This window comes from Clinocottus analis, unplaced genomic scaffold, assembly GCF_023055335.1.
Source record: "Clinocottus analis isolate CAN_PGR_092001 unplaced genomic scaffold, fCliAna1.0.p SCAF_18, whole genome shotgun sequence".
Classification (NCBI taxonomy): domain Eukaryota; kingdom Metazoa; phylum Chordata; class Actinopteri; order Perciformes; family Cottidae; genus Clinocottus; species Clinocottus analis.
Window position 1 is genome coordinate 10147419 of NW_027175909.1, and position 17348 is coordinate 10164766.

A 17348-nucleotide genomic window follows, 5' to 3' on the forward strand; every position below is an offset into this window, starting at 1 on the left:
GTTTGAAATGGGCAATACATTTTGCATATATGTTTTATGTTCGACAGTTAGTCGAGCCCTCGTGAACCACACCCTGTATTCCCTTAGTTCTTATTCCGTGGTGGGTATAAAAATATAAATATAAAGCCTGAGTCATGATTTAAGATGCTCCAGTGGTTTTTGGAGTAAATGTTGGAGACAAAGAGGCATCGCTCAGATTTTCTGAATCACTTCCTGGTTTCATGAATTCCTTTTTTAACTGTTTCCCTTTTTCAAAGCACCTAAAAAGAGAGAGAAATAATCCACCATCGTTCAGTATTACTTTTGACCATGCTCTGGTTTGCCAAAATAGAGGCACCCGATTGGCTCGTCCTGATAGCAGTAGCTTTTTGAGACAGGACTTCCTGCATCTGGTTTCTGTGGATAACTCGATTGACAGTGACTTTTTACTTTTTTTATTTATCTAATCTTTTCAAATCTTCAATAGCGTTGGAAAATGAATGCGGCGGAAATGCAAGATAGCTGTGTGTGTGTGTGTGTGTGTGTGTGTGTGTGTGTGTGTGTGTGTGTGTGTGTGTGTGTGTGTGTGTGTGTGAGTGATGAAGGCCACGTCAATTTCCTGATGCGGCATGTCCCTGCCAGACAGAAACCTTTTACTCTTCTAACAAGGCTGCACAGCCTGATGTTTCACTCTCTGACACACACACATACACACACACACACACTGTAGCACACAGGCTAAACATGTTTTTATTTTTTGCATTTTTAATAATTTCCTCAGCTATCAGGAGGTACTTTGTATCTTCACGTTGGGTCTGAGGACACACATCTGGTCTCTAAATTGCTTATTATCTGCCTGTGGTGATTTGTAGGAAACAAATATAAACAAATAGACAAAATATACCAATCTCGTCTGTATATTTGTTTAGATTCTCAAATCCAAAGTTACATATGTATTAAATATGTATGAATCCTCTTGAAAATGTCCACATCAGACTTGTCAAATATGACAAACTGATCTCTGTGTAGACCTTACAGAACTCTGTTCAGTTACATCGTTGTGGTTCAAATGATATGAAGTGAGATTTTGAGTCCTTACTGGAGTAATTGGGCCCATTCACATGTCAGCCTCTATAATGCCCAAGTTGCTTGTCCAGTTTGATTAAACTTCCTGTTCCGATGAGTTATGGGCAATGTAGTCGTTTGTTCAACACCTTGGATCTGTGCATCGCATTACCATTATTTCATTTGAAATGTAAATTGTATACATATGATGCTTCACTTTTAACTGTTTCTCCTAAAATCCGGACATTACAACTAATCAGTTTTCTCTTTTTAATTTACCAGAAGAATGCATCTGTGTGCTTTGGTAGAAGTTCCCCTTTTAGAAGAAAAACAATATTTTTGGGCACTTGCAGAAGCAATAGACACATTTTTGTTGTGCTACATAAATCCTACTTTGTCTGCTTGCCAGAGATGGAAGACATTGCAGAGGCAGCCAATCTCGGCATATAAAGTAGCTGAAAGTATGTTTTTTGAGCTCCGGTTTTTCTGTCCTGCTGCTGCAGAAAAAAACAGTCCAGACGAGCTGAGGCTCTGCACGCAGAGGGGCTTTGATTTAGTTGCCCTTGCATTTCTTTGATGACTGTTGAAGATTCAAACTCTGAGATAGAGAAATGAAGTGATGTGGTCTCAGTGTGCATTACGCCGCTGTTCCTTTGACTTGTAACTTTTCCTGAAGGACAGATGATTTACCTGTAAGTAGTTAGTTTCCTTGGGGTTTTATGCAGGTTCATCACCAAAGGGAAACTACGTTTTCGTTTAAAACCGGGGTTTGAAAACAAAACGATCTCCACCCCTGGAGGCATTACTGCGAGTTTTCTTTGTTCCAGAGATTACTCTAGTATTCCAGTAGTCTTTAATAATAAAACATAGTGCTTGATGTTAAGATCATTAGAGGACACAATGCAGCGTAAGAGCTAACGTTACGGACATGGACCAGCATTTTATGCACACAAATACACACATTCATTCTTAAAGTCTCACTGTGTTTATATTTAATCAATATATTCTGATGTCCTTCCTTCTTAAAATATTCAGACTGACCTCATGATAATACCATTACTGCCTGATATTTATATTCTCCTTATTTTACACAAATAGTCACAATAAGTTTACAGACAAAGTTGTCTTATCAGCTGTTTTTACATCCATGGAGGTGGTACTTAAACCTCCTTCTCTCCCTCCTCCACCTCAGGTCCCATGAGCTGCGATCGAAGGTCTTGTCCCTCCAGCTGCTCCTGTCCATCCTGCAGAACGCCGGGCCCATCTTCAAGACTAACGAGATGTTCATCAACGCCATCAAGCAGTACCTGTGTGTGGCCCTGTCCAAGAACGGCGTCTCCTCCGTGCCCGAGGTCTTTGAACTCTCGCTCTCCATTTTCCTCACTCTGCTGTCTCACTTCAAGACGCACCTCAAGATGCAAATCGAGGTAACATATTCATAAAAGTGTTTGGTGTTCATTAAGAAAAATTCCGGTTTTGTTAATAGTTTCTCCGCCTGAACGTGTAAAGGTAATGACAGAGGTATGGGAAGCAATTTCCCTGCTCACAGCCTGAATAGACCTTAATGCGATGACGATAAGACACTAAAGTCTTCAGGGTTTTCAGGCTTAACACTGAAGCTGTTTTGCTCTTCTAACCTACTACAGACTAAAACTCTGCACTGTCTGCAGCTATGTCACAGTAATCAGATATCTTCAACTGAAAGCTTTTAACGTGATACAACAAAGGCCGTCCACGCTATGAAAACATCACTCTGGTGTTCTGAAAGCTGTTACCTGCTGCTGTCATTCTTCAGCGTGCTCTCCGTGTGTTCCCCAGCTGTATTTTTATTCACATATGCAGGAAAAACCTGATGACCCAGTTGGCTTATTACAGACGCTGTATTTATACATCTACCCACCACTTCTTGATGGGATGCAAACGTTTCACACCTTTTCTGGCAGCTGACAGTCCTTCTGGGAAATTAATGACTTAAGTGCAAACATATTCAACACCGCAGATTCCAGTTACAAAAGCAGCACGGTCAAATTGTTCATTTGAAACATTTTATTTGATCTTTTCAGAGAACACCACAGACACAACATTATGATACCATGAGTCCATTGATGGATGGAATATGTGGTTTATCACAGGGAACTGTGAAATTCTTGCACCTCAGTGCAGTTGAGAGTTGCACTGAGATCTCCTTCCTGCTGCCCACAGTGCATTGTTCTGTTTGAGTTGGTTCAAGGTTTCTAACGCATGGCCACATGCTCTATTGGCTTTGTCTGCTGGAGTCGGTCGTGTGGACTCCCACATAATATTGTGTGTTTATGTTGGCTGTGCATTGATTAGTTTTTGCCTCTCCCGTCTCTGTCCGCAGGTCTTCTTCAAGGAGATTTTCCTGTACATTCTCGAGACGTCCACCAGCTCCTACGACCACAAGTGGATGGTTATACAAACCCTCACAAGAATATGTGCAGGTCTGTTTTCATTTGTCTCTGTTATAGCAGATTGTTTTGTGTGATTTGTTTAAATGGGATAATAATGGAGGCTTCGGAGATACGCTTCTAGAACACATAAAGCTTATGTTAAGCAAAATATGCAAAATACGTGCCAGATAAATCTGTTCATCTTTTTTTTCCACTAAAGGGGGCTTATCGCGAAAAAAGTCATCAAACTGAAATGAGACAAACAATTTGTGGGCTGCTTAGATCAGAAAACAAGTGATTCAACAAGCCATTCAGATTTGGTTTTCTTCCTATTTCACATTTATGCTCATTAGGGTTCACTCCCCCATCTGAGTCTAAACCTGAAACTTCGCATCATTTGTCCCCTTTATTTGAACCATTAGAACCCAAAATGCTTACTTAAATCCAGACTATCATAAAAGTTGTGTTCACAGTCTATATGTGTTTCATATTCTCACTGATAAACTCCATCTGTCTCTCTCAGATGCCCAGAGTGTGGTGGACATCTACGTGAACTATGATTGTGACTTAAATGCTGCTAACATATTTGAGCGGTTGGTCAATGACCTCTCAAAAATAGCTCAGGGTCGCGGAGGCCATGAGCTTGGCACAACTACCCTACAGGTGCTCTTTTCTTTTTCTCACCATCTTTAAAAAAATGTTGTTTTATTTGTTATCATTTCTATAAAGCTTCATTATGTATTTTACAGTTGTTTATAATACTGTAATGTATTTTTATTTCCCTTTCTAGGAGCTGACCCTAAGAAAGAAAGGCCTTGAATGTCTAGTGTCCATCCTGAAATGTATGGTCGAGTGGAGTAAAGACCAATATGTCAACCCCAACTCCCAGACCAGCCTTGGTAAGAGATGCTGAACATGGATGTAATTTACGGAGGCAGCTGTCAAACCCAATTCTGTTCATTCTGATTCTACACACTGATTACTAAACTCTTACTATTGGTGGCAGAATTCATGTTGATAGTCACGGTCAGTATATAAGAGCATTAAACACACATCAGTATTATCTGCTGAATTATCGATCCATCACTATTATTGAAAGATGAATTAAACTCCAAGCGGGAGTTTAGTCATTCTTGAAGAGGGTTTGTATCACATTGTTCCATAATATTTTATTAAATTGTTCAGAAACGGTTTGAATTTATGTCCACCGCTTAAACACAGATGATACATGCTGTTTTTTTTGTGCCTGCAATATTACGCTTTGTTGACTTTGCCCATAAAACCCAAACTGTTGTTATTCCTCAAAGGTCTGTGGCGAATTGAACTTGTGTTGTGGATTGCGTGTGTCGGAGATCAGACTGCCAAGGTTATAGCTGGACTTTACCCTGAGCAGCTCGTTTTTTGGCAGCGGTTCATCCTTGAGGTTAACTGGGGTTAGCAATAAAGCTCACATCCATCAGTTCGCCTGCAATCAGCTGTAGGATTGACTGTTGGCATTCATCAGGGAAGCTATTGCTCTGTGGACGAAAGCGAGCATTCATCAGCTCAGCTCCAGCCAGAGGAGGCCGTGAGATAATGCCCACAGGCCATCTCAGACTGGCTAATCCAGAGGCTTTAGGGGAGAACAGAGCGGTACCCGAAGCCAAGCCCCTCTGAAACGCCCGTCTCAGTGTATATCCTGAGTGTGAGACTGGCCTCTGGCTCTTCTGCACACCGAAAGGTTTCTGTTGTCTTCCACAAAAAGAGTGTAAGTGCAATTTTGTGAAAGGGCTGGAAAAGATATCCCACAAGCCCCTGGACCTTTCCACAGGCTAGCAACGGGCTAAGCTGTCATAGCTAACCACCAGTGTTCACTCGCAGGGTGTTTCAGCAAAACTTTTGTCTTTCGTGATAAAATGTAGCACGAGCTCATGGGGCGTTTTTTATTCACCCTCGCAGGATTTCAGACAAAGTTTGCTCATATAATCCAACTGCAATACTATTTGTGATTACAATTTCATCATTCTAGCACGATATGCGACTCTTTCAAACGTCCCTTGTTGTGTCACTTTCTCCCTCTTTTGTAAGTCTTCAAAGCAAGAGCAGGTAATGGCAGAAGAGTCTTTGCTAGAACGTGTTGCTGTGATAGGAATTGTTCGTTTTAAACCCGTTGTGTCTGTAGCTTGAGATCATTTTTTGTCCCAGTCTCACCTTCTAAAACCTGTGTTGTTTGTTGGGTTTCCTGTTACCCACTGACACCAAATAGATTGAAACCAGAACCATGTCCGTATTAAATAAATGAATGGTAGAAACACTTGTTCTGAACTTCAAGGGTAAAAATGTTGCTTGTTAATCCGAGGAATATGTTATAAAGTCCTTCCTCAGTTAATCTTCCCCTCCTCTCTGTATTCCTCCACCTCTCTCACTCTACGCTGTCAGCCTAGGAAAGAGGAGCGCACTTCCAGCTCACGTTACTGTGACACTGTCCTGAATCTTTTAAAGAGTTTCCGATCGGTAATCGGATAGCTGGCCCTGACACTGGGTTACAGGGTGGACCCGCTCCAGCAGCAGAAAGTAGAAAGTCTCGTTTCTGGCTGGCTAAAAAAAAAAACGAAACAATTCTCTTGGCCTCTAAATTCTGGCTGCTTCCTCGTTGGCTGACTGGACCTTTTCAGATAAACCACTTTTTATAAAATCCTCCCATATTACCCTGTCTTGCACTTGTTGTGATGCTATGCCTTATGCAAGACGGGGAGGTCTCACTTCCCTTGACTATAGTTTTTGTATGGTGTGTTTTGGTGTATGGTGTGTAGGTGTGTTTTCTGGAGTTGTTTTGGCTGTGTCGTGAGTAACACCAGTGTGCATAACCTCCCTGCCAACGAGCACCTAGGAGGTCTCGGGCTCATTTTGTTCCACTTTCCCCTTTTCAATTCCTGAAGTCCGTCCCATAGTGCTAACATTAACCCAGCTCATCTTATTTCAGAGGGGTTGCCTCTTACAGTACCAGTATAAAAACCTGGTTTACTCATCTATCATCCTTTCCAAGTGATCTTATTTTGTGTCTTTTGCTCTTCAGGCCAAGAGAAACCATCGGAACAGGAGAGCACAGAGACCAAGGCCCCGGAGACCATCAACCGCTATGGGAGCATTAACTCTCTGGACTCCACGGCCTCGTCTGGCATCGGCAGCTACAGCACCCAGATGTCAGGTACTGACAACCCCGAGCAGTTTGAGGTCCTCAAACAGCAAAAGGAGATCATCGAGCAAGGCATTGACCTGTAAGTTCAGCTGGATTTGTTTCATTTGATGCTGTTGTTTCAGTGGTTCTGCATTGGCTACAGTACACTGTCTGTTTTTGGATTCTCTACACAGGTTCAACAAGAAACCAAAGAGAGGAATCCAGTACCTTCAAGAGCAAGGCATGCTGGGTACAACCCCAGAGGATCTTGCTCAGTTCTTGCACCAGGAAGAGAGGCTTGATTCGGTAAAAAGTTACCCCGAGTCCAAGTGCAGACCACAATACTTCCATATTCTTGGAGAAATCCAAGATATGATCAAATGATCACAATAATCAACAAAACACTGTGCAGATGTTTGAGATGCAGATGTTTCATTTTACGGACAAAAAACATGTGTTATATTTGTCAAAGAGAAGACTGATGTAAAACCGATGGGGGGAAAACTGGTTTGGATATTGAACGTGACAATCATTACAGGCTCAGCTGCATTCTTGTTATTGTGTCACTGATTTTATTTCAGTGTTCAAGTGAAACATCATTCGCGTCAGTTCCAGCCTCCACCTTTTGTGTCGATTTGAACACTTTTGTCTCGGAGCTAAGAAATCTGTCTGGTACAGGTGGCAAAAGTCTTTACTTGCCTAAGTTCACAATATTCAGCTGATTTAAAACCAGCATCTTTGTTGGGTTTGTTTGGGAAGGCTTCTTCAAGAAAATGAGCATCCACCAGCTGAAGTGGCAGCAAAATGCTTGACAAATAAACAAAAGGCTCAACAAACTCTGCACTCGCTGCCTCGTGGCCCAGCCAGCCAAACCACACAGAAGCCTAGCAATAACCTAGAGCCGGTCTATCAACAGCGTAAATGTTAACTCTAATGAGGAGCACACTTGCTTTGATTGGGCAGCCTCGAGGGTGTCAGTGCAGCGATAATCAGCATTAAAGAGCGTTCATAACATCTGGTCAGAAACAAGGGCCCTTGGATGCAGTGGTACCACAGCAGTGGCAAACCAAGTGGATAACCATGAATGCTAAGAAGTATTTATCTAATCCACACTGACTGGACAGTCCTGCTGTTAAAGCAGCTTCTTAAACATAGAAAGTGTAAGAGGTGAAAAGGCAGACGAAGATGTTTCTCTTTTACGCTGTTAAAATCAATTTTCTGTGTCTCTTGTGAGAGAAATGTAGTTGAAGAGCAACTTATTGCAGTTCTCGTTCAAGGGTCCAGCGCACGGGCGGTTCAAACCAAACCGCAGAGGCTTTCACTTTTCATCACAGCATTTTCTGTTGTTCTGATTTGTATGTTAGATTGCAGGATGTAAAAATAAGACTAACCTCTTCACTTTTGCTCTCCTAGACTCAAGTGGGAGAATTCCTGGGAGATAATGATCGTTTCAATAAAGAGGTGATGTACGCCTACGTGGACCAAATGGACTTCCATGGCAAAGACTTTGTTTCTGCACTGAGGACGTTCCTGGAGGGCTTTCGGCTCCCCGGAGAGGCCCAGAAGATCGACCGGCTCATGGAGAAATTTGCAGCAAGATATCTTGAATGCAATCAAGGGTGGGTTTACATCTCCGGCCGGGAAATCCCGACTGTGGGAATAGCTGAATTTGATTTCAAATTCCCCCGTAGAAGGTACTGCTATTAATATGAAATGTGTCTGTTCCCTGCCCTCCTCCCGTCAATTCTCCAGACAAACCCTCTTTGCAAGTGCTGACACGGCATACGTCCTCGCCTACTCGATCATTATGTTGACAACAGACCTTCACAGTCCACAGGTAAGCACTCCACCTCCGTGAGGGGGCAGCCTTTGGGAATGTCTCTTGACTGTAGTCGTTCCCTCAGTTTTAAGTGCAGCATAAATCACCAGGATTGCATGAGCAGCTCTTGATCCATATCCTTGTTCTCGTCTACAAAGGTGAAGAATAAAATGACAAAAGAGCAATACATCAAGATGAACCGTGGCATCAACGACAGCAAAGATCTACCCGAGGAATATCTCTCGGCCATTTACGACGAGATTGCTGGCAAAAAGATTGCCATGAAGGAGACGAAAGAGCTCACCATGAAATCCAACAAGCAGAGTAAGTGTCGCAGCTTTGGGTTGTCTCAAAGATGTAATCAATTCTAAGACTCCATTCATTACCTCCAGTCGTTTACCTATGTCTTTGTTGCCGTGATGGTTTTAAATGAGACACAAGGACAAATTCATTACATGAACCATTAAATGGAAGAGGTATCTGCAATGCTGGAACTTTTCTATTGACTTGCAGCTTTAAATTCACATTGGCATGAAGAGGCCTATTGTTGTCTTTTTGTCTCTCATTGCCTGTTGGAGGAAAAGCTGCAGTGTTTGGGTTGCTATGGAAAGCTGTGCATGTGTGTGACTGTGTGTATTTGTGTGTCCTTGCTCAGGTGTGGCCAGCGAGAAGCAGAGGCGCCTGCTGTACAACGTGGAGATGGAGCAAATGGCAAAGACGGCCAAGGCTCTGATGGAGGCCGTCAGCCACGTCCAAGCACCCTTCACCAGCGCCACCCATCTGGAGCATGTCAGGCCCATGTTCAAGGTAGCAGACACAAACACACACACACACACCTATGAGACTAACACATAGTTTCAGACACAAATTATAAACCTCACGCCTCTGTTGTTCCTTAGCTGGCATGGACTCCCTTCCTGGCAGCCTTCAGCGTGGGTCTCCAGGACTGCGATGACACGGACGTGGCCTCCCTGTGTCTGGAGGGCATCCGTTGGGCCATCAGGATAGCATGCATCTTCTGCATACAGGTACTGCCGTCTTTACGGAAGGATTACTGACTGCATCTCCTACGTTGCAGTATTCTGACACACTGCCTCCTCTCTTCGTCTCAGTTGGAGAGGGATGCCTATGTGCAGGCCTTGGCGAGGTTCACCCTGCTGACGGCCAGCTCTGGCATCTCAGAAATGAAGCAGAAGAACATTGACACCATCAAGACTCTCATCACTGTGGCCCACACTGATGGCAACTACCTGGGCAACTCTTGGCACGAGGTTTGCTCCTTTTGTCTCACTTTTAGTCGCTTTATTCCCTCATAAAATGCTTGTGGGTTATTACTTTAAAAAGGTCTACGTTGTATTAAAAACTAAACTAAATAACATTTTAGGAAATACATTTTATTGTATTTCACATTTGTTGCTTAAGCAGGACAGATTTTTAAATTACTGCTGTATAAAAGCATCTGATTCATCTAATGCATTTGATAAAAATAGATGGTGAAAATGACTGATTTGAATCCAAATGATACTGGAAGTGAATAGATTGTTCATGTAATACTGATGCAGTAATATCTGTTTGTTTGTTGGCTTTTGGGGGATTTTACAGCAACCAGTTTGAGTTTGTCATTGGATCTTTCCTGACATCTCAATTTTCCATTTTTCAGATCATGAAGTGCATCAGTCAGCTGGAGCTGGCTCAGCTGATCGGTACGGGAGTGAAGGCCCGCTACATCTCAGGGACGGTGCGGGGCAAAGAGGGCTTCATTACAAGTACGAAGGAGCAGAGCAACGACGAGTACCTGGGTCTAGGTCAGCACAAACTCATGGAGCTGATGTGTTAGGAAATCGGTGAAAACCACACTCAATTGTTGACAGTAATACAAGCTTTGTGCTTTGCTCTGTAGTTGGAGGGACGGTGGACCGTAAGCAGATTGCCAGCATTCAGGAGTCCATCGGAGAGACCAGCTCTCAGAGTGTGGTGGTGGCTGTGGACAGGTACTGAAACACTATCAGGATGTTTTCATATAAGATACAAAATACTTTATTATATTATTGCCTTGCCACAGTGTTGGTTGTTTTTGTTTTGGTACAGCATGGTATATCAGTTCAAGTGCAAAAAGGAGGGAAAAAACAAGCAAACTGACTTCATAAACCATTACAACAATGCAAACAAAAAGGAAACGCATGCATTTTAAAATATTTACAGGGAAAAGTATTGAACAGTTTGGTTAACCAGCATACCAAGTAGCCCAACAATGTATTATGTTGGTCATAGTTTCTAGTGCAATCTAAGACAGTAGAGACCACCTCTACTCAGAGTAAAACAAAGTTGAACTTGTTAGACATGAAGAGGAAGCAGTTTGTTATGCATCCCCTTATGTTTCTTGCCATGCAATGTGTTTGTAAATAATAATTGTCACAAATTTCTCTGCTTTAGGATATTCACCGGTTCTACCAGACTGGATGGTAACGCAATAGGTGAGTCTGATCTATATACTGTTATATACAGGTACATTCTAGCTATTTCTTTTTATCGTCGTGCATCATTTTTGCCGTGCAAAACACCCTTTGCTTGCTCATTGCCAACATTTTCTATCTATTCATCAGTTGATTTTGTGCGCTGGCTGTGTGCTGTGTCCATGGATGAGCTGGCCTCGCCCACACACCCACGTATGTTCAGCCTGCAAAAAATAGTCGAGATCTCCTACTACAACATGGGCCGCATCAGGCTGCAGTGGTCCAGGATCTGGGAGGTTATCGGAGACCACTTTAATAAGGTGGGTGAAGACATGGATACGGAGGCACATTTTTAAGAAATGGATACAGTATAGTTCTGCTGTATGGGAAATAAACTGAAAAATAGTGTCATTGCTCATCTACATGGCCCAAAATCAAGAGGATAAACCTCTTCAGTTGGCAAAGGACTGTTTACTTCTCTTTCACCTTCTGTTTTGTACAAAAGGCTGATTTCAGTCACTGATAAACACACATTGTTGCATAAAAAGTTTTCTGGTGGTTTGTTATTCAATGACACATCTCTCATTGAGGCTCTGCTTTTCACTGAGTAGCTGTGAAATGAGATTGGAGTGTGTACAATTGAACACTCTACATGGTCATTCATCATGTTAGAAAGTGGAAGAAAAAATATCCGGCTCGAGTGTTTCTTCTCTGCAACTACATGTTTCTCATTTCGTTGAAAGTCAGTGACTAAACACTGCACACAAGGAAATGGTGCTAAACATTCAATTTAAAAAAAGAACAAGGAGATCTTGCTGAAATATGCTTTACCTCTGTGCAGGTTGGCTGCAATTCCAATGAAGACGTGGCGATTTTTGCTGTGGACTCTCTCAGGCAACTGTCCATGAAATTTCTGGAGAAGGGGGAGCTGGCTAACTTCAGATTCCAAAAAGACTTCCTGAGGCCTTTTGAGCACATCATGAAAAAGAACAGGTAAAGTAGTACACTTGTCTGTGACCGAGTGCTGATGTTGCTGTTTCCAAGTACATGTGTAGGGCCGGACGGTGCAAACACACGGCCTGTACTGTGCCTTTGAGTTGTTACTATTTCTGGGCTGTTTCTCACATGGCTGCAGACTCTCACTCCTCCCCTCAACCTCTGTGGCAGCTCTCTGCCTCGTCTGTTATTCTGCCTCTTTCTTCCTCTGTTCACATGCACTGTACTGTTCACTCAGAGAAAAGAGAATGACCCATTTCAGTCTCTTTGCAATAACCTTTCTTTGAAATAATGTAAAAAAAAAACCTTTCCCCCGCCCTTGCTTGGTCCAATTCATTCTTAAATGGATTTTTTAATAGCTATCGGTTATAAATTAGTTTGAATTCACGGTCGTAATTGTCAGCGTGCAGCGCGTCTAAAGGCAAGCTGTTTTACTGCAGCGCATCTTTCATTCATGTGAAAGAGGAGTAGCAGTGTAAATATAAATCCTTCCACAGATTGAACAGGCTGAGAGCTTCAACAGAGATGAGATGGCGGGCAGCCATGTAAACCCTGTGTGTCCATTAGAGTGTGTGCGTGTGCGCAAAGGGAGTGCTCTTCTCATTCATAACAACTGAACAATTAGGAATGCTCTTCACTATGGCAACAGCCGCCAGTGCTGGATTAATGTTGCTACCTGAAAATGGGCTCTGAAGAGCTTTTAAACATAATTGACATCATTGAAGAAATTCATTTCTTTTTTTTTTTTAAATTTGATTTACTCTTTATGTTTCCTACTTTCTTATCACCCCTTCAATGTACTCCTCTTCCTCAATCTTTTCCGTTCCTCTTCCTCCCCTTTCTTTCTTTTTTTTTTTTGATCTACTCCTATTGCCTCCATATTTCCCGTCCAGGTCTCCCACCATCAGAGACATGGTGGTGCGCTGTATAGCCCAGATGGTAAACTCCCAGGCAGCAAACATCCGCTCAGGCTGGAAGAACATCTTCTCCGTCTTCCACCTGGCTGCTTCTGACCAGGACGAGAGCATTGTAGAGCTGGCCTTCCAGACCACCGGCCATATCGTCAGTAAGTCCAGCACACACACGGACACCTAAGCAGGATGTCATAACTTCAATGACAACCTGCCTGACTTATTTTGTTACATTCGTCTTGTGGTCGTCAGATTTGGGACTTAATATCTCGCTCTCTCTTTCCCCTTCATCTATTTTTATCCTTACCCACCCCTCTGTGGCTCTGTCTTAATCTCCGTCTCCCAGCGAATGTATTTGAAAAACACTTTGCGGCCACCATCGACTCCTTTCAGGACGCTGTTAAGTGTCTGTCAGAGTTTGCCTGTAATGCCTCGTTCCCGGACACCAGCATGGAAGCCATCCGCCTCATCCGACACTGCGCCAAATACGTCTCCGAGAGGCCACAGGTCAGTGTCATTGCTCGCTTTGTACTGAAAGGTTCAGTCCTCACTGTAAAGGTCCCACATGCAGAGTCCCGTCAATGCAGACACTGTAGCTTTTATTACATAATGCCTCTGAGTATGTATGTATGTTAGATAAATGTACCTTATTCACAGACTAAAAGCATGTTAGCAGGATAAATGAACGCCTATGGACGTTATCCTGTGGGTATCAAAATGCTCCTTGTGCAGAGGTCTACTGGTACAGCTTTTGCATGCAACTATATTAATATTCTCACCCGTAACATCACAAAGAGGGAGCATGAAATCAGGAAATAAAGAAAGAGAGAGAGTGCAGATCAGGGCCTCGTACAATATGTATGGAAATTTGTATTTGTTTAAGAAGGTTAATTGTCTCCCAGAGGCAAAAAATGGTGAACACGGCTCGTAATTCTCTTTCAGGCCTTCAAAGACTACACCAGCGATGACATGAATGTAGCGCCTGAGGACCGTGTGTGGGTGCGGGGGTGGTTCCCCATCCTCTTCGAGCTCTCCTGCATCATCAACAGGTGTAAGCTGGATGTCAGAACCAGGTAGGCGGGTTCACCTTTAGCCTGTTATTTAAAGCTAGTATATTTTAACACCTATTACTTTAGATTTCAAGGGAGCGAGCAATAAAGACATGCTGCCGCACATCCAACGCTTGCTAGTCAAAGATAGCAAGATGAAAAAAGACTATCAGGCATGTTGTAAAAATATAACATCAAGGAAAGGACAAATGTGTGTGTGTCTGTGTGTGCTTTTCCCAGAGGGCTCACAGTGATGTTTGAAGTGATGAAGACCTATGGGCACACCTTTGAGAAACACTGGTGGCAAGACCTTTTCAGAATTGTCTTCAGGATCTTTGACAACATGAAGCTGCCGGAGCAACAGACTGAGGTGCATGCCGAGTCTTTCATCCTCAACAGCTGTTTCAATGCTGTGCTTTACAGCTGACTGGCATGTAAAAATGTAATCTCCAAGCTGTTGCAGCCTTGGTTCTCCGTTTGAAGGAGTTCTCACTGAGGTCGTGTTGTCCCCTCAGAAAGCAGAGTGGATGACCACCACCTGCAACCATGCACTTTATGCCATCTCTGACGTCTTCACCCAATACTTTGAGTCCCTCAATGACGTCCTGCTGGATGACATTCTGGCTCAGCTCTACTGGTGTGTGCAGCAAGGTGAGCACACAGCTACTGCCTTCTCTTGCCTGCCGTGTGGGTCTTTGTGTGGACAGCGTCAGGGTCCTCTTGTCTTAAAGCTACAGCAGTTTATGGCGGTCAAAATAATAATGGGCAGTCACCGGCATTAGACATGACCTGAGCCTGGCTGCAGTGACAGAACCTGCCTCTGAACTTTAGACACAGACAACGGTGAAGTAAATAGTGAATACATGTTTTTAGTATTTTGGAGTTGTTTGTTGGAAACTAAATAAAAAGGAAGAAATCTCTGTAGACTTTATACATCAATACATCATACCTATTTTTCCCTTATTTTTTTGTTTACCCTTCCCTTGTCTCTCCCTTCTCCCGGCGCAACCCCTCCTCCTCCTCTTCATCATCTGTGTGTCTGTAGATAATGAGCAGCTCGCCCGTTCAGGCACCAACTGTCTAGAGAACGTCGTCATCCTGAATGGAGAGAAATTCTCCCCGGAGACCTGGGACAAGACGTGCAACTGCATGCTGGACATCTTTAAGACCACCATCCCACACGCGTAAGCTCCACTGAACATAGAGAACCGCATCTCTTTGACGACAGAAAACAAGCCGCGCTTTGACATTTACATGTAAATAAACCTGCATTAGTTGGTGAATGAAGTGGGAATGTAAACCAAACAGATATTTACAAGAGAATGGACACGTCAATAAACAAAGACTTCAAGCAAATTAAGACTTTGTTTAGCTTGATGCATTCTCGAGACTGAAAGTTGATAGTCGTTTGTCATTCTGTCCATGAATGTATATGATTTACTGGGTAAACTGTTTGTCAGGCTGTTAACATGGAGACCAGCGGGAGCAGAGGGAGAACACTTGACAGCACAAAGCATGTCAGACAAACAGCTGGTAAGGAAAACCAGTATTAAGATTTGCATGTGAATGAATCACTATTTGTCCTTTTTTTGGGAGGGCGGGGGGGTGTTTTTGTTCAACTTTATTTGCATGTGTTTTGCATATCCTTTTGAGAATTGTACTACACGTATTAGCCTTGTCACATTGTTTGACTTTCCTTCACTGTGTTTGTATAGTTAAAGTACTGTGTGTACAGGCCTTCCAGTCACTCTGCCCACTTTGCTTTCAGGACTCCATTTCCCAGAAGTCCGTGGATATTCAGTCCCGCTGTGACGACCAGCATTCCATCAGCAGCGCTGATAGGGTTGCCATGGAGAACCGCCGGCAGAGTCAATACAGCTCGGCCTCAGGCATGTGTGAAGACGGCTCCAGGAGCAGGACCCCGATAAGTGAGCGCGCCGCGTTGCTCAAAGACCGACTGCTTGCTTTTTCGCCTGAGTAAACGTTCTGATTGAAGTCTCCCTCTATGTTCCACAGAGGTCCAGGAGCAGCGCTTATTCACGGCGTTGCTGATAAAGTGTGTCGTGCAGCTTGAGCTCATCCAGACTATTGATAACATCGTGTTTTTTCCGGCCACCAGTAAGAAAGAAGATGCTGAGAACTTAGCCGCTGCTCAGGTGCGAACGCTTGTGTTTCTCTGAGGTCATTAGACTGGACCTGTTTCTATATTTCAGTGTGTATGTGATTAAAGAAAATAATAAGCTGTCTTATGTTTATGTTTTTGAAGCGGGATGCCTCGTGTGCAGCCGACGTCCCGGTGAAGAGCCAGAACCAGGGCATGTACAGCTACCTGACCTCAGAACAGCTCTTCAAGCTGCTGGACTGTCTGCTGGAGTCGCACGGCTTCGCCAAGGCTTTCAACTCCAACAACGAGCAGCGGACCTCACTTTGGAAAGCAGGTAGGGCACAAAATCCCTGTTTCTCCGCTGCGATTAGCACTTTACCTCAGGCTGTGCCGCTTCTCGGGGGACAGTCATTATTTTAAAATGGCTGTGACTGTAACTGTGAGCATCTGTCTGTGTCTGTGTCTGTGTGTGTGTGTGTGTGTGTGTGTGTGTGTGTGTGTGTGTGTGTGTGTGTGTGTGTGTGTATGCACGTGTGTGTGCGTGTGCGTGTTGAAGGTTTCAAAGGAAAGTCGAAGCCCAACCTGTTGAAGCAGGAGACCAGCAGCCTGGCGTGTGGCCTGCGCATCCTGTTCCGTATGTACACAGACGAGAGCCGCCAGGACGCCTGGGAGGAGGTCCAAAGACGATTGCTTAAGTAAGGACATGTGACTCACTCATTGGCCACTGCATCACCACTCTCACTGCTGACCCATCAGTTGTAGTGGATGACAATTACACCTACTCGGTTACCTCCATTGATATTTGACATTATTTTTAAGTGGATACAACACACTTCTCTTATTGTTCTGACATTCATCATAGCAGTTAACTCGTTGATGGTACCACAATCGGCCCACACACTATGACTGAGTTGGCCACTACACGTACCTTTACAGGTTAAAGTCCAGTTCTTTGTAATGGTTTCTGTTGTGCCGCTTTTCTCCTCCCACTAACGATGCCGTCTGCACATCGTATACTACTCCTGCCAAACATGTGTTCAGGGGAAGCTGTAGCAATACTTTTATGTGGGCATGTGCTCTCAATTTGACAGAATTCAGCAACTAATTGGAGGTTTTGTTGTTGGTAGTTGGCAATAAAAACATGATGAATGCTTTTTGGAACAGGACATCTTTCTGCAAAGACTGGTTCAATTATTCAATTTGGTGTGAGATGGATGATATGGAAGTTTATGATTTCAAAAGTTAAATCCGAGAATAGATTATGGATTTAAATAATATTGAGGGGGCAGTTAGTAGTTCTTGAAAATGGTCCAGATCCTAAAGGCTGCTTTTACCATCACTCCCGCAGAATACATTGGCACCATATCAGGGATGTTGGTCTGTGAAATCTAAATATCGACTCAT

General features: G+C 43.5%; 1 protein-coding gene across 2 annotated transcripts in view; it reads left to right on the forward strand.

Annotated features, from left to right (window-relative positions):
• arfgef1 (ADP-ribosylation factor guanine nucleotide-exchange factor 1 (brefeldin A-inhibited)) overlaps positions 1–17348 on the forward strand; it is a 47559-nt gene that overhangs the window by 26819 nt on the left and 3392 nt on the right. For both annotated transcript variants that reach the window (XM_068582062.1, XM_068582063.1), the window contains 28 exons: positions 2237–2471; positions 3407–3506; positions 3979–4118; positions 4246–4354; positions 6511–6712; positions 6807–6918; positions 8026–8231; positions 8365–8449; positions 8590–8755; positions 9087–9238; positions 9331–9459; positions 9544–9702; positions 10092–10236; positions 10332–10422; positions 10865–10905; positions 11035–11204; positions 11726–11877; positions 12774–12946; positions 13138–13298; positions 13734–13864; positions 14081–14210; positions 14356–14491; positions 14886–15024; positions 15301–15373; positions 15609–15768; positions 15857–15996; positions 16107–16278; positions 16501–16639. In XM_068582062.1, the coding sequence (XP_068438163.1) occupies positions 2237–2471; positions 3407–3506; positions 3979–4118; positions 4246–4354; positions 6511–6712; positions 6807–6918; positions 8026–8231; positions 8365–8449; positions 8590–8755; positions 9087–9238; positions 9331–9459; positions 9544–9702; positions 10092–10236; positions 10332–10422; positions 10865–10905; positions 11035–11204; positions 11726–11877; positions 12774–12946; positions 13138–13298; positions 13734–13864; positions 14081–14210; positions 14356–14491; positions 14886–15024; positions 15301–15373; positions 15609–15768; positions 15857–15996; positions 16107–16278; positions 16501–16639 (3948 nt within the window). The remainder of the gene's footprint in view (positions 1–2236; positions 2472–3406; positions 3507–3978; positions 4119–4245; positions 4355–6510; positions 6713–6806; positions 6919–8025; positions 8232–8364; positions 8450–8589; positions 8756–9086; positions 9239–9330; positions 9460–9543; positions 9703–10091; positions 10237–10331; positions 10423–10864; positions 10906–11034; positions 11205–11725; positions 11878–12773; positions 12947–13137; positions 13299–13733; positions 13865–14080; positions 14211–14355; positions 14492–14885; positions 15025–15300; positions 15374–15608; positions 15769–15856; positions 15997–16106; positions 16279–16500; positions 16640–17348) is intronic.